The following is a 22,718-nucleotide window of genomic DNA, read 5'->3' on the forward strand; positions in this document are numbered from 1 at the left end:
ACTCAAACATGCATGTGAAGATCTGACAGACAAAATGTAGCAGTAACAAGTTAGTCATGCTTAGTATTCAGGTGCCGACGACAACTGTCAGTTCAGAGTGAACGTTTTCGTTCAAGAAGACCATAACATTTCCAAAAACTGCGACCTTCAAGGCAACCCTGGTTCTACATAAGGTATCGGTATTGAATAGCAGGACTACAGATGATGTCAGGCCTCTGTTGCCCAAATATGACCCCTTGGATCCTACCTCCTGTGGCTGACTGCACAACTGTCTGGAAGTGATGACTTACTCTGCCCTTGTGCTTCTTCTTACCATACAGATAGAATTACAAAAACAACAGGGCTCCTAAATGAGGCCTTCATAGAGTGTGAGTGTTATTAGTATGTACAAGAGTGAAGAAATTAATGTAAATGCATCTCCTTTTAGTGCTAGGCTGCATAACACTGAGCAGGGTCTCAATAGACTAGTTTTGCTTTCTCTCCTTGTCTCCTCTCATTGACCCTGCACTTACATGGCAGGATGATCAGGATCGGCAAAGAAATAATGCTAGGTGCTGTCACCTGTGCAGTTCATTCACATCAATACAGATGAAGGAGAGGGAGTATAGACTATTGAGATGCGGCCCTTATTCTAGAGGGCTAATACTCAAGGGGAATGGGGGATGGGTGGTTCCTTCACAAATGTTTTAACCCACCTAACACGGACCTTAACCAACCCAGAATCAATGAGATCATTGGCCATTTCAAGCTGGAATCATTAGCGGTGAAACTGCCATGTCTGTTTGCATTATTACAACAACAAAGACAAAACACTTTTTTCATCGGACATCATTGCACATGAGATAGAACCAGTGGAGGCTGGTGGGAGGAGCTATAGAAGGATGGGCTCTTTGTAATTGCTGAAATGGAATGTTATCAAACACACAGAACATATGGAAACCACGTTTGACTCCGTTCCAATCATTCCATTCCGGCCATTACAATAGCTTCCCCCACCAGCCTCCTCTGGATATAACAGCAGAGTATGTACTATAAACTGTTTTTATCATGATACTGGATGCTCATCTCCTCCGTTTGAAAAACATTAACAAATGCACCTGGGGCGACCAGTGGCGATGTTTCGCCTTTTGCGGATACCAGCTTTAAAGGGAACTACTGTAGAGTCGCAGGATTAGCTTCTAGCCCTGGGTGGGCAGCCCTGTTGTAAGAATCAGGTGCTGGCATGGAGGATGAGAAAAGTAGAGATGGGAGTAGTTTCTCTGTCAGTGTGTCTTAAGCTTCTGTTCCTGCAGGGTGCGCTGCAGCTCTCTCAGGTTCTCTGACAGCAGCTCCACCTCATCCAGCCTCCCGTTGAGCTTGGCGTCGAAGATGTACGCCCGAATGTTATCGATCTGCTGCAGCAGCAACTCCTCCTCGATTAGGTCAACGTCCGGCATTGCTGCCTCACCCTCCTCTTCAAAGGGATTGGTCGAGGCTCCCGGCAGGGTATTCCCAGAAGCCTCTTTAAAAGGGTTACCTTCATCGTTCTCCTCCTCTTCGAAAGGGTTGCCTGTGACGCCATCAGCCTGCCCTTGCACCCCGCCCTCCTCTTCCTCCTCAAACGGGTTGTACTCCTTCTTCCCGTTAGCTACCTCCTTGTGCTCCTTCTGGATCTCCTCGGAGAACGGGTTGGATGGATCCTCCTCCACCGTGGTGGAGTCTTCCTCAAAGGGGTTGAAGGAGGCGCTGTTCTGTCCCTCTACATCTCCCCCCAGCCACGGGGGCGACTCCTCATCCTGGTCCGTCAGGGCAGGGAAGGCCCTCATGGACGGGGGGCTGCTCTCTGCTTTAGGGGTCAACTCTTCCTCCTTGTTCTCTTCCTCCCCCTCCCTATGGAGGCTCCCTGTATCAGTTAGGTTCAGTGAGCCCTGCCAGGTGTATGTGGCCTGAGTGGATCCTGGGGCTTGGCTCTGAGCCCTGTGCTTCATCTTCCCCCTCTCCCTGTCCTCCAGGTGCTGCAGCTCCTCCTGGGCCAGTCTCTGGGACAGAGTGATGGCCAGGTGGGTCTGCTGCTGGTCGTACTCATCCTGGACAACACACAGTTCAACAAATCACACCCTAGTCCCTACACAGTGCACTATTTCTGACCAGAGCCCTGTTACGGTCCATTGCATTGTAATCGCAGTACATATCGCAGCTACATTTTGTAACATTATGTAGGTTTCCCCACCTGAAGCTGCCTGAGGTTCTCCTCCAGCATGGCCACCTCGTCATGTCTATGGGCGGCCTTGGCCTGCCGCAGGAACGACCGGATATTCTCTATCTGCTGCAGCATGGGGTCTTCCAGCTCCCCGTGGGTGTGGAGGGTGTCTGAGGAGGGCAGCCAGCCTCCAGCTTTGGTCATGCGGGGGACTCTGGGGGCCTGGGGAGGCTCCCCATTGGTGCTAGAGGCTGGGCGGTTCTTCTCAGAGTCCTGCCTTCTCTTCTGGGCAGCCTGGCAGGAAGATAGGAAGGTACGCTTTTAGAGACAGCTTTACTATATAATACACTACTTATAAAAGCAGTTGCTTTTAGCTTTCCTGGTATCAGACATATCAGACCCTTTTTGGAGTATCATTATTGTGTCTTTAGTTTAAACAATAAGCAGCCTCCTCACCAGTCTTTCCTGGGCGAGCCTCTTCTCCTGCTCCTGCTTCCGCTTCATCTTCAGCTCCTCATACTTATCCTTAGTGGGCAGAGACATCAGACCCAGTAACTTCTCCTGCAGGAGGGGGGCGGGATAGGGAGAGAGAGATGGAGAGAAACAGAGAAAGAGAGAGAAAAGGGTTGAGAAAGAGAGGGAGGTGTTTGCATGTGTTGTGTAATGAGCTATTATTCTGGGGAAAGTGACCAATCATTCACTCTTCACCACACCATTCAGCTTATCCATAACTGCTCTTTATGTACAGTAGTGTACCCTCTGTCTCACCTGGACGAACAGTGTGGCTGTGTATCTGACCATCCTCTGTAGCTGGAGATTCTTTGGATGGGGCTGTGGCTCCTCCTTCATTCCCAGTGTTAAGATCCTCTTACTGACAGAAATACATAGAGAATGTTACAAGAATATGGTTATTTGGCAGACACTTTTATTCAAACTACAGTTGGGCCAAAATACACTATATATACACAAAAGTAGGTGGACATCCCTTCAAATTAGTGGAAGCTTTCCAGAAAGCTTTCCAGAAAATATTCCATGGGAAGTAAAGCCCGGGAACTTTGGGAATCTTGCTTAAATTCTTTAAAAGAAAGTTAGCTTATAATGAACCTTTTTTGTGGGATACACATAAGGCAATTCTAGGTCTTGTGGCATATTTTGGTTGAACTATCCCCAATTCAATGGAATTGCAATCCTCTACATGCACAGTGCATTCTTCCATCACATGTGCAGCTGATTCTCAAGATCTTGCACACTAATGAGATGCTATTGAGCCCACACTACTAGACTGTCTGAGTCAAGGACTACATGCTTTCTGGTATGTTTTGATTACAATACTGGCAGGGGTGAATATATTTTATATGACATATTTTTTGTTAAATAGTAAATAGTAGCCTACAGCAAAGTGTTTTTAACTCCTTTCTAACTTGTTAACAATTTATGCTAGTTAGTTTTTGCTACCATTTGGGTTTTAGCTTTCTTGAGCCTGCTAACTAAGGAGTGTTAATTCACCTGTTTCCATACATGTTTCATTTTAAAACATTTATCTTACAAAGGAGTTGTTTAATCTAACTGCTTTAACTATTTATCTGTACATGGAATTATATTTTGTCTTTACTCCTTTTTTTCGAATCTTTACAGGAAAATGCCATGGGCATTATCTGATGTGTGGAGACATTTCATAGCAGCTAATGTAGAAGGAAAAGTGTACTTTTGTAAATACTGTGGCAAATCATGTGAAGAATGCAACAAAAATCCAGAATCATCTAGCCAAGTGCATAAAGTTCCCTCAGCGCTCACAACAAGCAACCTCTGACAAAAGTCCCTCTACTTCTATTTGAGGTGAAAATGATGAATCAGACACCTTATCGATAGAAACAGCTCATGGTCTTCCTGGAATGAGAAGTTTTCTTGACTCAATACAGGAATGTAGTGAGAGAAACGCTGATGAACGCCTTGCTTGAGCTGTGTATGCAACTGGTTCACCTCTGATGCTCACAGGCAATGTGTATTGGAAGAGATTTCTGAATGTTCTTCACCCAGCATACACCCCTCCAACCAGACATGCTTTATCTACTCATTTGCTGGATGCAGAGTTTAACAGAGTTCAAGTGAAGATCAAGCAAATCATAGAGAAAGCAGACTGTATTGCAATCATCTCTGATGGGTGGTTGAATGTTCGTGGGCAAGGAATAATTAACTACATCATCTCCACCCCTCAAACAGTATTCTACAAGAGCACACAGACACAATGGACAACAGACACACTGGCCTCTACATTGCAGATGAGCTGAAGGCAGACATCAATGACCTTGGACCACAGAAGGTATTTGCACTTGTGACAGACAATGCTGCGAACATGAAAGCTGCTTGGTCTAAAGTGGAGGAATCCTACCCTCACATCACACCCATTGACTGTGCTGCTCATGCACTGAATCTGCTCCTCAAGGACATCATGGCACTGAAAACAATGGATACAGTACACTCTACAAGAGAGCCAAGGAAATGGTTAGGTATGTGAAGGGTCATCAAGTTATAGTAGCAATCTACCTCAACAAGCAAAGTGAGAAGAATAAGAGCACCACATTGAAGCTGCCCAGCAAAACCCATTGGGGTGTTGTTGTCATCATGTTGGAGGGGAAGGAGTCTCTCCAAGAAATGGCCATATCACAATTTGCCGATATGGACAGCCCCATCAAGAGGATCCTCCTGGATGATGTATTTTGGGAGAGAGTGGTAAGCAGCCTGAAACTCCTGAAACCTATAGCAGTAGCCATTGCACAGATTGAGGGAGACAATGCCATCCTGTCTGATGTTCAGACTCTGCTTGTAGATGTAAGAGAATAAATCTGTACTGCCCTACCCACTTCACTGTTGTTCTAACAGAGGAAACTGCAGTTCTGAAATACATCAAAAAGCGTGAAGACTTCTGCCTGAAGCCCATACACGCCGCAGCGTACATGTTGGACCCTAAGTATGGTGCAGAGATCAACAAGGCCTATGGTGTCACTACTGTGTCTCGCCACCTTGGCCTGGATGAGGGCAAGGTTCTTGGCAGTCTGGCGAAGTACACTTCCAAGCAAGGGCTTTGGGATGGAGATGCTATATGGCAGTCGTGCCAACATATCTCATCAGCCAACTCAGAGCGCAACTGGTCCTTGTTTGGGAACACACACAACAGGCTGACCAATACAAAGGTTGAAAGATTGGTGGCCATCCGGGCAAATTTGAGGCTTTTTTTTCTATTGGAAGGATTTAATCATTTGAAATTATGTCTACTTATGATATGGTATAGGGTTTATGTTTCTGTCTCCATATATGGTAAATCTACCCAATGCAAAAAGCATCTAAATTTAAAATGGTATTAATAACCATTTGCATTATTTCCGTTAATTCCCATGGAAAGTTTTCACCTCTGAATATTCCCCAAAATGTGCAACCCTACTGACAGGTGTATAAAATCGCGTACAGTCATGCAATCTCCATAGACAAACAGTAGAATGACATTGGCAGTAGAATGGCCTTACTGAAGAGTTCAGTGACTTTCAAGTCAGTTTGTCAAATATCTGCCCTGGTCAACTGTAAGTGCTGTTATTGTGAAGCGGGAATGTCTAGGAGCAACAACAGCTCACAGAACGGGACCACCAAGTGCCTAAGATCACCATGCATTGCCGCCATTGGACCCTGGAGCAGTGAAAACATGTTCTTTGGATAAATGAGTCACGCTTCACCATCTGACAGTCTGCCCCAATGCAGTGCCAACTGTAAAGTTTAGTGGAGAAGGAAATAGCCTGAGGCTGTTGTTCTTAGTTCGGGCTCGGCCCCTTAGTTCCAGTGAAGGGAAATCTTAACGCTACAGCATATAATGGCATTCTACACCAGGTGTGCCCAACCTTCTTTGACGTGAGATCTACTTTTTCATTTGCCAGCCTGGTGAGATCTACCAGTCTAAATGTAAACCAACCAACAAAAACGGATGAAACGCAACACACCACTGAGTATGAACCTGTTGCTATGATACCCAAATATAATGTGGACCAATAACATGTTTTACGCAAATAAGTGCAACTCATTTAATTTCCTACCTTAGTGTGACTTTTGGCATTGGTGGAGGCAAGTAGTTTTTTATAGTCAGGGCTGCAGCAGCGTGTTGCAAGTCTCATGCAGTCCACATGGTGGTCATCCGTCATAGTAGATCTGTACTTGGACTTAATTATCTTCATGTGAGAAAATGCAGACTCACAGAGGTAGGTTGATTCAAAAAGGTCTGATAAATTGAAAGCACGTCGTATTTGGGATACTTCTCCTCTAGCAGTAGCTCCCAGAACTCTTCCTTCATCTCAGTGGCTGCCCTAGATTTCAGCTGAATGTCATTTTGAAGGGTGAGAATTTCAGTTTCTGCTATAGTTGTGTCCACCTGAAAAGTGATCCCATTTTGGAGGCAATGACTTCCACATTTATGTCTGTGCCAAACGGAAAGCACATAAACTCCTCAAAAAAAGAAACAAGACGTTTATTTTCAGCAACCTTAACATGTGTAAATATTTCTATGAACATAAGATTCAACAACTGAGACATAAACAGAACAAGTTCCAGATATGTGACAAACAGAAATGGAATAATGTGTCCCTGAACAAAGGGGGGTGGGGGGTCAAAATCAAAAGTAACAGTCAGTATCTGGTGTGGCCACCAGCTGCATTAAGTACTGTAGTGCATCTCCTACTCATGGACTGCACCAGATTTGCCAGTTCTTGCTGTGAGATGTTACCCCACTCTTCCCCCGAGGCACCTGGAAGTTCTCGGACATTTCTGGGGAGAATGGCCTGAGCCCTCACCCTCCGATCCAACAGGTCCCAGCCATGCTCAATGGGATTGAGATCCGGGCTCTTCGCAGGCCATGGCAGAACACTGACATTCCTGTCTTACTGGAAATCACGCACAAAACAAGTAGTATGGCTGGTGGCATTGTCATGTCGGAAGGTCATGTCAGGATGAGCCTGCAGGAAGGGTACCACATGAGGGAAGATGTCTTCCCTGTAACGCACAGCGTTGAGATTGCCTGCAATGACAACAAGCTCAGTCCGATGAAGCTGTGACACACCGCCCCAGACCATGACAGACCCTCCACCTCCAAATCGATCCCCCTCCAGAGTACAGGCCTCATTCCTTTGACAATGAACGCAAATCCAACCATCACCCCTTGTGAGACAAAACCGCGACTCGTCAGTGAAGAGCACCTTTTGCCAGTGCTGTCTGGTCCAGCAACGGTGGGTTTGTGCCCATAGGCGACGTTGTTGCCGGTGTTGTCTGGTGAGGACCTGCCTTACAACAGGCCTACAAGCCCTCGGTCCACAATATCTCAGCCTATTGCGGACAGTCTGAGCACTGATGGAGGGATTGTGCATTCCAGGTGTAACTCGGGCAGTTGTTGTTGCCATCCTGTACCTGTCCCGCAGGTGTGATGTTCAGATGTACCGGTCCTGTGCAGGTGTTGTTACACGTGGTCTGCCACTGAGAGGACGATCAGCTGTCCGTCCTGTCTCCCTGTAGAGCTGTCTTATGCGTCTCCTTGCAGCATGCCTAAGGCACGTTCAGATGAGCTGTGAGCTTGGGCATCTTTCATTTGGTGTTTTTCCAGAGTCAGTAGAAAGGCCTCTTTAGTGTCCTAAGTTTTCATATCTGTGACCTTAATTGCCTACCGTCTGTAAGATGTTAGTGTCTAATGGCCGTTCCACAGTCGCATGTTAATTAATTGTTTATGGTTCATTGAACAAGCATGGGAAACAGTGTTTAAACCCTTTACAATGAAGATCTACGAATTATATTAGAAAGGCAGGGTCCTGAAAAAGAGACATTTTTTTTTGTTGCTGAGTTTATAAGTAGCAATAGGCTCAAGTGATGCAAATCAGTGAAACGCCTACCAAACTCAGATAAGATACTCTGAACTTGCTCCACGTAACGTGCACTGTCAAACTGTGCTGTATCCTTGCCCTGACATTCAAGTTCTGAATGCATGTGTTGAAAGAAGTGCAGGTCCTTACGTTGCAGCTTTCTTGTGAGCAGTTGTAGTTTGCATTTAAAAGTGTTCACAGAGCTGGTCATGTTGATGACATGTTTGCCTTCTCCTTGCAGCTCTACATTCAGTTCATTAAGCATGCAAGTTAGGTCAGTGAGAAAAGCTAAATCCAGGAAGCACTGTGTGTCCTCTAGCTGTGCATATTCTGCATGTTTGGAGACCTTGAGAAACTCCTTGATTTCAGGCAACAACTCACTGAATCTCCCTAAAAATGTACCTCTGCTCAGCCACCGCACATCCGTGAGCAGCAGCAGTTCTGTGTGTTCCGCTTCGGTCTCTTCGAAGTGAGCGTGAAATAACCTCCGCCATAGGGTTCTTGCTCGAATAGAACACACAATCGCAACATCCATCACCTCTTTCATGTTTAACATCTTCCCACACAAAGCTTGCTGATGAACTACGCAGTGAAAACTAAGAAAGTCCGGGAAACAATCGTCCCGTTTGCACAATGCAACAAACCCAATAATGCGGCCTACCATAGCGGGTGCCCCATAGGTAGTAATGGAAACAAGCTTACAAAAGGGCAGTTGGAATTTGTTAGCAAACTCCATAAAAGCTTGAAAAATATATTTGCCCCTTGTATGTCCTTTCAGTGGCAAAATGGCAAGTAGTTTGTAGTTTTTCCTTTGTACTCATGTTGTCAAAAAACATTCTGATGAAAATGCATAACTGTGCCACATCATATCTGTGGACTCGTCAAACTGCAATATCCTTCTTCAGTTGATTCTCCGCTATTCCCTCACATCTTGTCACCGTATTTCTAGACAACTGAATGTCATTGATGGAAGCCATCAATTCAGTCTTTTTCTTAAAATCCCCAGAGTCTGTAGCCTCAATAAATGCTTCCTTGATCTCCCAAACTTTGAACAACTTTTTATGCCTAGAAAGAACGTGACTCACACGATAAGATGCTACGGTTGCCGCCTTCCCTTCGGTCACAGGCCTTGTGAAAATTGACTGCTACGCTGCCCGTTGATTTTTTTTAGTTCTTGTACCTTTCCTCTTCGTAATTCAGTCTTTGCTGAGAAATCTCTTTCATGGGTTTTGTGTGTGGTTTTAAATGTCTATGTTACCTTTCTTTGGGATAGCGATGCCATTATGGCAGATGAGACACACATTTGGAGTTTGACATGATAAAAAAAAGAATCATCCTCCCATTCTTGTGGAAATGCTAAGTTTTCTGTTTTTTTGTATCGTTCCTTTCACTCATTATTGCTGCTGTCTACCACACAACTTAAGAATGAATCTGAATACAAAGTTAGCTAGCTAGCTACCTGCCTGGCATCACTACCTCGACTTGGCGTTGGAGTGCGGCATCTGACCACGCTAACTAGGCATACGTCAATAAGTGGGCAGGGACTGGTCATATTTTATGTAAATCACGTGACTTTTCAGACATTGCTATGAATGAAGGACTGTCGAATGTAAATAGCGTGAAAGAGATTATAGGAATTGATTTGTGTGGCTGGATTTTAGTAGATGTATAATCATCTCACAATCGACTGGCAAGCATGCCGCGATCGACCAGTAGATTGTGATCGACTGGTTGGGCACCCCTAGACGATTCTGTGCTTCCAACTTTGTGGCAACAGTTGAGGAAGACCATTTCCTGTTTCAGCAAAACAATGCCACCATGCACAAAGAAGAAATGGTTTGTCAAGACCGGTGTGGAAGAACGTGACTGGCCTGTGCAGAGCCCTGAACTCAACCCCATCGAACATCTTTGGGATGAATTGGAACGCTGACTGCGAGCCAGGCTTAATCGCCCAACATCAGTGCCCGACCTCATTAATGCTCGTGGCTGAATGAGAGTCCATGCAGCAATGTCCCAACATCTAGTGGAAAGCCATCCTAGAAGAGTGGAAGCTGTTTAGCAGCAAAGGGGGAACCAACTTAATATTAATTCCCATGATTTTGGAATGAGATGTTCGACGAGCAGGTGTCCACATATAGTGTATGATGAAATCGAATATCATGATATTTGAGTCCATGCAGCAATGTCCCAACATCTAGTGGAAAGCCATCCTAGAAGAGTGGAACTGCAAGACTATATGATTTTATATTTGAACTGTTATAAGTCAAAACTGCTATTTCAGTTAGGAACTGTATCAATTTGTTGTCAAAAATGAGGCTGTATCAATATGCTGAAAATTAAGTCTGAATTAACGAACTAAGCCTTATTTTATCCCCATACTAAGGTTATTTAATGTGACTATAATAGGGCTGGGCGATAATGCCAAAATATCATATCATGGTATTTTTCAAAATGTTGACGGTATTTTATGTTTTTGATTAATGAAAGACCTACATTTGCTTCATGAGCAGTGCGTGACCCTAGGGTGGCAACACATACATTCTAAATTATTTCAATGGGACTTTCTCCATTCTGATTGTTTTATACTGTTCAATTCAACTTCAACCTAAAATAATTTCCTGCATTTCCATCAATTTCGACATTTCCTGCACTCATTTGAGATCATTTCCACACTGCCACGATATGGGCAAAAAAACAAGACCTTATTTTTAACAAAATATTGCAATTGCGATTTAGATCAAAACACTTTGATTAACTTTTGGAATCATGGAAATAGAATGTTTATTCCAATTCTATAGTTAGAATATAAATAAGTGGACACTTTGAATACAGTGTTGTTTGACATGACAACGAATGAAAATGCCATGGAAAGTTAAAGTGACAGGGTAGGAACCAAAGTGATGTTCAGTGTTTCCTAGGGGACCCTATAATCTTTGGCTACATTAAATCTTTATTCATGTAGCCAACATATTCATGCCTCGCCTGTTCCTCTTTGACTTAGAAGATACTGTTGCACACAAACAACATGCTGATTTAAGCCTCCACCAGCACTGGTATCAGGCTGTATTAGCTAGCTACATTTGCTCTGACTCAGTACTTTTATTAGCTAGTTAGCTAGCCAGCTAACACAATTTAGTAATTTACAACTTTATCAATGTCTACACTGTATTTCTGATCAATTTAATGTTATTTTAATGGACAGAAAACGTGTTTTTCTTTGACCCCAAACTTTTGAATGGTAGTGTAGGATATTGTGAAATTTAGAGTAGCATATCATAGAAGAGGTGTCCCTCAAATATCGCCAACCCTACATACACGTAACACATTCTGTATATAGTATGTACCTCAGTGCATCGATAAGTTCGTAGTATTTCTGGACTTCCATTCTCAGTCCACCAGCCGTGTCCAGGTTATAGGTGGTCTCTCCAGCACTGTGAGAAGTTAAAGTTTGACCAAACAGAACCACAGCAACATACATCTCTCGTAAAATGTAGCACACTATATAGAGAACGAGGTGTCATTTCAGACAGACTACGTCTTACTTAAGAGACTCAGCCATTCTGATGTACTCTGGAGCTCTCTCGTCCACCTTGTCCATGCACAGCCTCAGCCTCTGGAAGGAAGACAGGAGGATGAATGGTGAATGACAGCAAGCTCACTACACAGTGAACAACAGTGTGTTACCTCGTAGAGCTTGACGATGTCAGGCACGTGGTCCTTCTCCTCCAGTTTCTGCTGTTTCCTCATCAGGGTGTCCATGCAGTGACAGCAGCAACGGATCCTCTCGTCATCCTTCTCTTCCAGAATGGAGGTGACACTGCTCAGGCTGCTGATGCTGCCTCTCCTGGAGCCCATCCCGCTGATGCTGCCCCCACCACCCCCTGTTGGAGGGGACTGAGACTGGCCCGGGCTGCCTGGAACACACAGGGCCTCCCGTGTCCCACTGGTCAACTTGTCTGGAGAGAAGAGAACTGGTTGGTGAGTCACTAACTAACTAATTCTGAGAAACACTGATGTCACTGTTGATTTTCTGGTTAAATATGGGTGTAATATCACTGTAAGTGTGTATACAGTGTACTCACAAGCCAAAGGCAGGGGCACAAACTCCATGCACTTCTTACACATGATGGAGCCACAGAGACGGCAGTGGTGTCGTCTGTTCCGGAGGTTGAACTTGTTCCCGCAGTCGGGACAGAACGGGACATCAGAGTCACTCACCCACGACACAACAGACTTCTCAATCGCTGGAGAGAGGAGTGGATTTTCAGGATTCACACAGAAAATGACGTTCAAATTCACACAGGGAGGAGCTGTACTCAATAAGAACAAATGTGGGTCCTGTATAATGTGATAATGAACAAAACGAAATATACTGCAATATGGCCCCCTCTCAACCCACCTCTAATCTTGCCTGCATCTATGTTCATCCTGTCAAATGAGGTCAGCTGAAACACAAGACAGGATACATGGTGAGTCATGTCCAGACAGAAAGGGTGTGTAACTGCTACCGTATGTGTCAAACCCACATCAACAAACCCAAGGGGGAAACGACTTGTGATTGTTTGTGTGCTCACTTTCTCCAGCCTGATAATTAGCTTGTTGACCTCGATGACGTAGTGGTCGATCCTGGCAGCTCTGTGCTTCTTGAAGAAGTCCAGATGACTTCTGGTGGCTCCTACGGAGGAGAAGAGGGGACACCATCAGACTGGATGGAAGCAGTCTCTAAAACTAGAGACCATAACAAAACAACACTCTTAGTTACAATTCAGGTGAGATGACTCAGTAGCATGCAATGACCAGACCAATACATTTCTTGTTAACTGTGGATTGTTGGAGCAGCAGATGTAAAGCCCTTTACCACCCCACCACTTTGCTCTTCTCCCAGTTTCCCCTCTGCATACTGCTCCCAGTCTCACCCAGCTCCTGAGGCTCCCACATGTAGGGGTCTACTCCACCGTAGTAGAAGGACTCATAGCTGTCCATCTCTGGCTTGTCCTCTCCATCCCTCTTCAGCAGCTTGTCTTTGGCTTTCTTAGCCTTCTGGACTAGACCTGCAGCCAACAGGATGACAGTAGTGATTACTTCAATGAACTGGGCAAGGCTACCCGGCTATGAGACTCACTCTTGGGGCATTATTAGCTGACCTAAATGGAAAGACAAGCATTAAGAGACTCACTCTTGAGCTGTCCCCTGACATGTCTGTCATCCCCAGAGTGTTCCTCCTCATAGTGCTCCTGCAGCTGATAGAATGACTGCAGGTCCTTCAGGCAAAGCGGGCACAGGAAGCCCTCCTTCACCTCCCCTGTGCCCTCAAAGGGGGGCAGGTAGCTGGAGGCCATGTTGATGGGTGGGTGGGTGGGGGGGGGCAGGGTGGTAGCAGTGACACCCACAGTGTGTCCCTGTCTCATGCCACGCCCAACTTGGTGTGACGCCCACCCCTCATCAGCTGCATTATACACCAGGAGAAAGCCTGAGGCAGAAACAGACAGCTTGAAGCAGTAGAGGGGTCAAGGGTTCTGACAATAACATACAGGGACATATTACGCCGATTCTGTTGTAAAACATTTCTTAAACGGAAGCAAATGGAACTAAATGGGGAGGGACCTACCTGAATTTGTCCAATATTAACTCTCGTTTTAGTTGCACTGTTTGGACTAATGATTACACCCTAGGTAAGAAGTCCAGATCGTTGTTTATGGAAGTCATGGTTTACTGAATGACAACCCTAAAATCATCCAGCAACGACTAGTCAGGTGACATGGACATAACGGTCTTTGATCATTGAACGCTTACTACTCACGTAAATCCTATGCATGGCTAAATGTATACAGTGTTAGAAATAATAAAGTTAGCTAGCTAACAACGAGAGCAGTAGGCTGTGTTTACATTGTCAGTAGGAAGGGAAATCACTTGAGTAGAACTATCCAGTCCAGACAGACAGATATATAACCAGGCAGCTGGCTGGCTACTGAACAATTCACACACATAAAGCAACCATGGAAAAAAACAGCTAGCTGACTAAGTTAGCAAAAGGCTAACGAGATAGCTATAGTTCTGGTTCTGACGTTTAGCCAGCACCAAGCGCACACCGTTTCCAATGACACAAACAATCCAAAACAGATGTATTTACTTACAGATCGCAATGTAAGTCTGCTAACGGTGTAGTTTATGTATGAATATTTGACAGCTCGTTGCTAATCTCCAGCTGCAACGCTCTCTCCGCGGGTGAAAAGTTAGCAGTCTAGTCCACCGAGTTATAATAAAACGGTCTAGTCACACACTGTACTGTGGTACCTACCGTCAATAGTCTCGTCATGTGATTAGCATACAGCCGAGACGGGAAGTGAGAATGGACAAAAAGCACGTTGAAGCCAAAAGGAACCCTGACCCTAGGTCTGCGACGGTGCTATCCGGGAACCTCGGGACGTCCCTAACCCACTGAAGTTTACATTTAAATGGTTTAGGTAGGGGTTAGTGTTTAGGGTATGGACGTCCCAAGGATCCCGGATTTAACTTCTGACTGCCCTGTTTTATAACAGAAAGAGATACATTTATCAGAGGAAGCACATGTTCTTGGACACACACACACACAAACACTGAGTTGTGAGGATAGATATTCATGGTGGACTGGAAGAGAGGAGGGAAGAGAGAGAAGTGAGAATGTCCAGCTTGGAGAAGATCTGTGAGGTCGTCAGCCTAGAGACCTGCCCTCCATACTTCAGACTGTCGCTCAGCAGATACCTCTCGCATAAGGCATGGTGCAGTAGGCCTAAACTGTGTCCAGACTGGTGAACCAGTGTAGAGTAGGCACCATGCATTACCGTGCATTTGTAACCCTCTTCCCTGTGTCAGATCCCAATGGCCTTCCTGCAGAATCGGGAGAAGATGACCAACGAGTCGCCCACAGGTCTCAACCTTCAACCTTCTGCAGTCATACCCATCAGACCCCATCTGAGACCAGGACTTCTTCAATGCCGGACAGACAAAGAACTGGTGAGTGATCGTAACATGGTACACACACACACACACACACACACACACACACACACACACACACACACACACACACACACACACACACACACACACACACACACACACACACACACACACACACACACACACACACACACACACACACACACTGCCTTTTCATTTTCACTCCTGCTCTGACCAAGGGAGAGTAGTGTATTAAGTCCAGAAATTCCTGCTGTTTATTCACAGAGTTGTTTATTTGGTAACAGCAGTTGTGTTCTGTTGAGTACCAAACAACTGAACAACAACACATTTATAAAGGCCTATTTACAGGATACAAACACTAAAATGTAACGCAATAAAATAACAATAAGGAGGCTATATACAGGGCATACCAGTACCGAGTCAATGTGCGGGGGTTCAGATTAGTCAAGGTCATTTGTACATGTAGGTAGGGGTAAAGTGACTATGCATAGTTAATAACCAGCGAGTAGCATCCGTGTATAAACAAAGGGTGGGGGGGTCAATGTAAATAGTCTGAGTGACCATTTGATTGACTGTTGAGCTATTTAGGAGCCTTTTGGACTTAGACTTGGCGCCCCGGTACCGCTTGCCTTGTGGTAGCAGATAAAACAGTCTATGAATTGGGTGACTGGACTCTTTGACAATTTTTAGGGCCTTCCTCTGACACCGCCTAGTATATAGGTCCTGGATGGCAGGAATCTTGGCCCCAGTGATGTACTGGGCCGTACGCACTACCCTCTGTAGCACCTTAGTGTCAGATGCTGAGCAGTTGCCATACCAGGCGGGGCTGCAACCGGTCAGGATGCTCTCGATGGTGTAGCTGTAGAACTTTTTGAGTGTGCAGACCTCACCTGCACTGCCCTGTCACTGTAGAGATAATTGACAGTACTGTAGGTTGGGGTTAGGTTCCAGTTTTCTGCTGACGTTGTGTTCAGGTTGTACAAGCCTCTGGTTAAAATGAGGCCAGCTTGTGCTAAGCTTGTGTTCTACAACCTGCCAGTTGCCTGAGGATGATTTGAGGTTGTGGTCTAGAGGCCTCCGGTCTGGTTCTGTTCAGTGGTCAGAAGGAAGGATTGGGGTTCTGGAAGTCCTATCACAGCACCCTCAAAGCCTAGCGCAGTGATGAAGATGTTGATGATGACTGTGAAGAAAACAAATACTGTTGCTGTGTTGTTCATCATGTTCAGCTTTGAGTGTTTCCTCACATCATTCAGATCATACTTCACTAGAGAGAAAGAGAGTAGGAAGGTTATTCAACATGTTCACCTTTCTGTTTACAGATAGCCATATAGTGTGTGTGTGTGCGTGCGTGTGTATGTGTTAGTATGTGTGAATGGGTGACAGATAGAGTGTATTACTAACCTATAAAGACCAGCAGTAGTCCCACAACAACCTGTAGCGTAATAGACATGGACAGCAGTACTATGAGAGGTTTGTAGAATCTGTACTGTGACTCCATGTTTAGAACAGTCTTTAGCTGGGATGAGTTAGCCATGAGTAGAGCCACATCAAGCATACTCTGAGCTACACTCTTCCTAGTGGCATAGTGATTCATGTTAATCATTCGGTACACCTTTCCAGAGGGGTCGAGACGGTCGTGGTTCGCCTGTGGGTTAGAGGGTAGACCATCAGGCATATTATAGGTCACACATGCTCATGTAGCGTGGTTCGTTCTGCATTGTGTACTTTTAATTAGGACGCTGCCACAACTGAAGGTCTGCTAGTGGAATTATTTTTATTTGCCCTGCACACGAAGAGACAACACACATTATGTTAACCCTTGGCGCAGTCCTAGCTCTCAGGCACCTTGCTAGCCGAAGGTCAGGCAAAAGAGAACCATAAGGGGGTACGGAAATACAGATAACCCGCGATGGGCCAAACCAAAATATACACAACTTTTACAATCATATGTATGTAGAATATTGATATGAAAAAGTGTTTGTACACGAAATAATAACATTAGCTATGCAGCTGTAATTACATTAAAAAAAATCTTTTAATAATAAATATATTTTTTAAATAAACTGAATTATTATTATTATATGCAATTCGATGTATAACCTAGGGGAACAAAATCCATGGCAGCACTGCCTTTCCTCCATGGCAGAAGGGTGTGTTCTACAACTACATCACATACGGGTGTCCACATCTTCTCACGGAGGTGGGGTTGGGAATTGTCAAGTACGGATAAAGGTAAATACGAGATGTCACAAGTGGGTGCGACACTCCGAAACACAAAGGGCATAGTCAGCTCTTCGCGGAAGCGAGAAATATGGCGAGGAGCCAGACAGTGAAATGAATTCCGTAGTCAAAAGGTTTGAACGCTTCATGTCTCCACTAAATTATATTGGATTGTGGGGGAATACTTTGTGAAGTGTCCATACCAGTAGGAGTTATACAGTCCCCACTGGGCACAGACGTCAGTTCAACATCTCATTTTGATTTACATTTTGTTGTCAACTAATGTGAATTCAATGTGAAATCAACAACAAAAAATTCACCATGTCATCTGATTTAGGTTAAAGGTTGGATGGAAAAGAGACTAAATACGTTGATGATTTTTCATCAAATCGAATCAGTTTTCCATGTTGATTCAACGTCATCACATTGATTGAAATTATGTGAAAACACAACCTGGACTCAGGGGTAGACGGGGACATCGGGGACAACCATTTTTTTGCTCCTTGTAGCCCAAATCCGAATTTTCAGTCAAAATGTACAACATCCTATTTAGTTGCTTATGACACAGTTAAAAACGTGCTAGGACCCCACCACAGTAGCCTGAGGTTTGAGGTTATAATGTTTAACTTACTTCTATGTCGTCTAGTTTGTTGAGAGTGATGTCCTCCCCATTCGCCCTTGCTTCACTGTCCATGCTGGCCAAGACAACTGCGGTTACCGATATAACCAACACATGAAAACTAGTTTAGAATAGTTACATACGGTAGGCTACCGTACATCTCACAAGTAGACTAAAGATCAGCTGTCATCTGCAGTTTGCCGTAGCCTTTCTTGTCACCGGCTTCACGCAGCCAAACTGAAAATGTTGAGGGTATTTCCCAGGGGTGTGAGCTTCGCTTATTCAAAACTACCCCTCCCCCTGTCTAATCTTATGAACGCAGTACACTCAATCGCTCTCTCTTTCGTTCTTTCTCTTTCTTAAACAGATACCAACACACATACTGTACACACACAGCTCTGGAGTGGGAGGGGTTTTCCCTCAATGAAGAACATAATACTTGCTCCTCTGGTTTCATTGTCTCAATAAGTTCTATTTTTTTTTTGATGGATGACAAACAGGAATGAACAAGATGTTATTTTAGTTATCATTAAACATTACCTTCAAGCGTTTAGTGTGGCGTTAGACCAGGGGTGTCAAACTCATTTCGCATCGTGGGCCACATACGGCCTAGGGAGATGTCAAGTGGGCCGGACCATTAAAATTATACCATACTCTGCTATAAATAACCAAAATATCATGTCTTTCCTTTGTTTTGGTGTAAAGAAGCACAAGAACATTAGGAAAATATTGAAATTTAATGAACTATCCTTTTACAAAACATTTCATGAAACACCTCATATTTCCTTAGACAAATGTGCAATTTACTTTTATCATTCACAAATATGCATTGCAACTGATCCCACTGATTGTACAAAGGCACAAAACTTTAATCGGTACTGAAAAATATAGTAATGCACTTTAAGATTAAATGAGACTTTTAAAGAAAGGAATTTTTAAACCACTTACACATACGCATATAACATCTAAATGTAATCCCTGCGTACACCTTACAAACTAAGGAGAGTGATTTTAAATGTGTAATGAAGAAAGTGTTCGCCTGTCCTGTAAATCTGTAAACTTCATACATGAAACATACATACACATACAATACATACTGAAAATTTATGGAGTTGTATGAACAGTAGAATTCCATCACACAACTTTTGTTTTGAAGCTGCTGACTAACATTAAAGTGCACATTTTTTAAATCACCACAGTAAGGATTCATCTTCACAGAGCTGTATTCTTTCAATGCAAACAGTATCTAAGGCAGCATTTTAAAGGTGTTAGTCTAGTCTGGACTTGTATTTTGTATTTGTACCTGAAACTTGGCATCTTTTGGCCTGTACAAGTGCATCAACACCAGGTGTCATGTCCTGACTAGCTGTCACTTTCAGAATGTCATTTAAGTGCTTGTTTGTGAGCCTTGAACGCATTTTTGTTTTATTGATATTCATCACTGAGAAAATTTGTTCACAAAGGTAGGTTGTCCCAAACATGCACAAAATTTTAGCAGCCAGGGCTGTTAATTTGGGGTACCCTGGTAGTAGATACTGATAAAATCTGTCCAGACCTACAGAGGCAAATTTGCCCTTCAAATCTGCATCACACTGCAAATCAATTATCTGTGTGTATGTGCGTGTGTGTGTGTGTGTCGGTGCTTGTCAAACATGATCAACATTTTGTTTTGATATCCTACTTTTGTTTGTCTAACGGTTAGACAAACAAAAGTAGGATATCAAAACAAAATGTTGATCATGTTTGACAAGCACCGACACACACACACACGCACATACACACATACGGATAGATGTGCGCACACACACACTTCCAGGTATCCAGCAAGACAGATATGATGAGTGGTGAGGAGAGTTGGGCACAGCTGCTGTGTTGGCATTCACTCCTATCACTACAGTAGTGAGGTGGAGAGGAGAGTTAGTAATGAAGTACATAAGTACTTTTTATGTGTTACTTCAGCCATGTCTGTGATAAATGTTATTGGCAATGGTCACATCTGTTGGAACAGTTGTGTATTTTACATTTACATTTACATTTAAGTCATTTAGCAGACGCTCTTATCCAGAGCGACTTACAAATTTTGCGTCATCCGTGTTGCTTTATGGGGATCGGCTGTCTGATTCAGCTAGTTGGTGTAACGGTTTTCGTCGTCTGAAGAAGAGGAATCGGACCAAAGTGCAGCGAGTTAAGTGTTCATGCTTTTTATTGAATAACCGAAACAGTCCTGTAAGGTGCAAAACACTAAACAGAAAATAACTACCCACAAAAACCATGTGGGAAAAAGCTACCTATGTATGGTTCCCAATCAGAGACAACAATAGACAGCTGTCCCTGATTGAGAACCATACCCGGCCAAAACAAAGAAATACAAAAACATAGAAAAAAGAACATAGAATGCCCACCCAAATCACACCCTGACCAAACCAAAATAGAGACATAAAAAGCTCTAAGGTCCAGGAGTGACAGTTGGAGTGATTTTAGAGTAACAACATGAGAAAAAAAGTGTTAGCTCAAATGTCAGAGGATGGAGTCTAATTTAGTCAAAGAGAATTCAACAAGCAACAAGCTTTATTAAAGACACAAAGAGAGAGACGGAGAGGGGGGAGACAGAGGGGGAGAGAGAGAGAACATGAATCATTATTTAGCTACACTGTTAAAAGAGAGGGTTTTAAAAACAATAAACAAGTGGCAGGTCCACCATGAAAGATATTATTGCCCTGGAAATGTCTTTGTAAGCAAAACCCATCTCTCTCCCACACAACATGAGCTTGTCATCAAGGCATTTCAGGGAGTATAGAGGATAAGAGGGAGGGAAACAGTGACACATAAAGTGTTCAGTGTATAGGGAAGAAGCAACTCCTTTCACTTCCTCTTACCGCCCAGACACCAACAACATAGGTTACTTTCATAGTTATTATCTCTTTCCCATTTTATAAACCTCCTTCTCCCTCTTTCTCTCTCCCTCTCAATACAAGGGCTTTATTGGCATGGGAAACATGTTTACATTGCCGAAGCAAGTGAAATAGATAATAAACAAAAGTGAAATAAACAATAAAAATGTACTCTCTTTCTCGCTCTCTCCCTTTCTCTCTCTCTATCCCTCTTTCTCTATCCCTCTGTCTCCCACTCTCTCTTTCTCTCGCTCGCTCGCTCTCTCACTCGCTCGCTCTCTGCCACTCTCTTTCTCCCACTCTCTCCCCCTCTGTCTCCCCCCTCTCCGTCTCTCTCTCTTTGTGTCTTTAATAAAGCGTGTTGCTTGCTGAATTCTCGTTGACTAAATTAGACTCCATCCTCTGATATTTGGTGTAAATTACACTCATCTGGGATGCATAGACTTTGGGTCAATAATGCTCTCATTCAGGCCTATTTCTGTCAGTTAATAACAGATGGCATCTGTTGCTCAACAGCCTGACTCTTCAAAGTCAAAGTGACTTGATATAGCAACAAGCTCTGGGGCAATCTGACTAAAATGTAGGAACCATGTGTGGGTCGTGATGAGTTGTACACTACATGACCAAAGTAATGTGGACATCTGCTCATCGAACATGTCATTCCAAAATCATGGGCATTCATATGGAGTTGGTCTCACCTTTGTTGCCATAACAGCCTCCACTCTTCTGGGAAGGCTTTCCACTAGATGATGGAACATTGCTGTGGGGAGTTCCATTCAGCCACAAGAGCATTAATTAGGTTGGGCTCTGATGTTGGGCTATTAGGCCTGGCTCGCAATCGGTGTTCCAATTATTTGTGCACGGGGAAATTGTCATGCTGAAACAGGAAATGGCCTTCCCCAAACTGTTGCCACAAAGTTGAAAGCAAAGAATCATCTAGAATGTTATTGTATGCTGTAGCGTTAAGATTTATCTTCACTGGAACTAAGGGGTTCGAACCATGAAAAACAGCCCCATACCATTATTCCTCCACCAAAAATTACAGTTGGCACTATGCATTTGGGCAGGAGCGTTCTCCTGGCATCCGCCAAACCCAGATTCTTCTGTCATACTGTCAGATGGTGAAGTGTGATTAATCATTCCAGAAAATGTGTCCAATGGCGGTGAGCTTCACACCACTCCAGCCGACACTTGACATTGGGCATGGTGATCGTAGGCTTGTGTTGGCTACTCGGCCATGGAAACCCATTTCATGAAGCTTCCTCTGATGTTCCTTCGAGAGGCAGTTTGAACTCGGTAGTGAGTGTTACAAGGACAGGCAATTTTTTACACACTATGTGTTTCAGCACTCTGCAATCCTGATGTTTCCACTTCACAATAACATCACTTACAGTTGACTGGGGCAGCTCTAGCAGGGCAGACATTTGAAGAACTGACTTGTGTGAAAGGTGTCTTCCTATGATGGTGCCACCTTGAAAGTCACTGAGCTCTTCAGTAAGGTCATTCTATTGCCAATGTTTGTCTCTGGTAATTGCATGGCCGTGTGCTCGATTTTATACGCCTGTCAGCAATGGGTGGGACTGAAATAGTCAAATCCACTCATTTGAAGGCGTGCCACATACTTTTGTGTATATATAGTGTATATTTTGAGTTTCCCAATCACGGCCGGTTGTGATACAGCCTGGAATCGAACAAGGGTCTGCAGTGACGCATCTTGCACGGAGATGGAGTGCCTTAGACAGACTCGGGATTCCCATAGGGCTGCGCATTATAAGGCATGCGGGTAAAAGTGTTGGTAAGGTATTGATGGAATGAGGCTAATTAAATGTGAGGCGAGCGTAACTGACAAGCAGACGGTCTGCTATCAATTTACTTTCATTAACGATTGCGCTGTAATTGCTTTGTTAGTTCGACCACGTTGGTCGCTATATTTTTGCAGGAAGGCTAGCTCACTGCACCTGAAA

The 22,718-nt window shown here is 44.1% G+C and overlaps 2 protein-coding genes across 5 annotated transcripts; both read right to left on the reverse strand.

Annotated features, from left to right (window-relative positions):
* Positions 1-695: 695 nt before the first annotated feature.
* LOC124045669 (rabenosyn-5) lies at positions 696-14,468 on the reverse strand. 3 transcript variants are annotated; one of them, XM_046365163.1, is made up of 13 exons: positions 14,363-14,468; positions 13,241-13,534; positions 12,981-13,115; positions 12,639-12,739; positions 12,464-12,509; positions 12,147-12,308; positions 11,749-12,020; positions 11,607-11,677; positions 11,409-11,495; positions 2,948-3,050; positions 2,636-2,740; positions 2,210-2,473; positions 696-2,066 (listed from the first exon to the last, which is right to left on the reverse strand). In XM_046365163.1, exons 2-13 carry the CDS (start codon positions 13,470-13,472, stop codon positions 1,263-1,265), a joined length of 2,382 nt encoding a protein of 793 aa, XP_046221119.1. In that variant the 5' UTR covers positions 13,473-13,534; positions 14,363-14,468; the 3' UTR covers positions 696-1,262. The 3 variants fall into 3 exon arrangements, with proteins under 3 accessions (XP_046221119.1, XP_046221120.1, XP_046221118.1); XM_046365164.1 differs by lacking the exon at positions 14,363-14,468 and adding an exon at positions 14,199-14,354 and having other exon boundaries at positions 12,186-12,308; XM_046365162.1 differs by lacking the exon at positions 14,363-14,468 and adding an exon at positions 14,199-14,354.
* Positions 14,469-15,255: 787 nt separating this feature from the next.
* Positions 15,256-18,189, reverse strand: si:dkey-93l1.9 (uncharacterized protein LOC562339 homolog). Of its 2 annotated transcripts, none has more exons than XM_046364244.1 (3): positions 17,876-18,189; positions 16,426-16,669; positions 15,256-16,204 (listed from the first exon to the last, which is right to left on the reverse strand). In XM_046364244.1, the coding sequence occupies exons 1-3, from the start codon at positions 17,936-17,938 to the stop codon at positions 16,092-16,094; spliced, it is 420 nt and encodes a 139-aa protein (XP_046220200.1). In that variant the 5' UTR covers positions 17,939-18,189; the 3' UTR covers positions 15,256-16,091. The 2 variants fall into 2 exon arrangements, with proteins under 2 accessions (XP_046220200.1, XP_046220199.1); XM_046364243.1 differs by having other exon boundaries at positions 15,256-16,288; positions 17,876-18,181.
* Between the last annotated feature and the right edge of the window lie 4,529 nt (positions 18,190-22,718).

This window comes from Oncorhynchus gorbuscha, linkage group LG10, assembly GCF_021184085.1.
Source record: "Oncorhynchus gorbuscha isolate QuinsamMale2020 ecotype Even-year linkage group LG10, OgorEven_v1.0, whole genome shotgun sequence".
In the NCBI taxonomy this organism is placed as follows: Eukaryota; Metazoa; Chordata; class Actinopteri; order Salmoniformes; family Salmonidae; genus Oncorhynchus; species Oncorhynchus gorbuscha.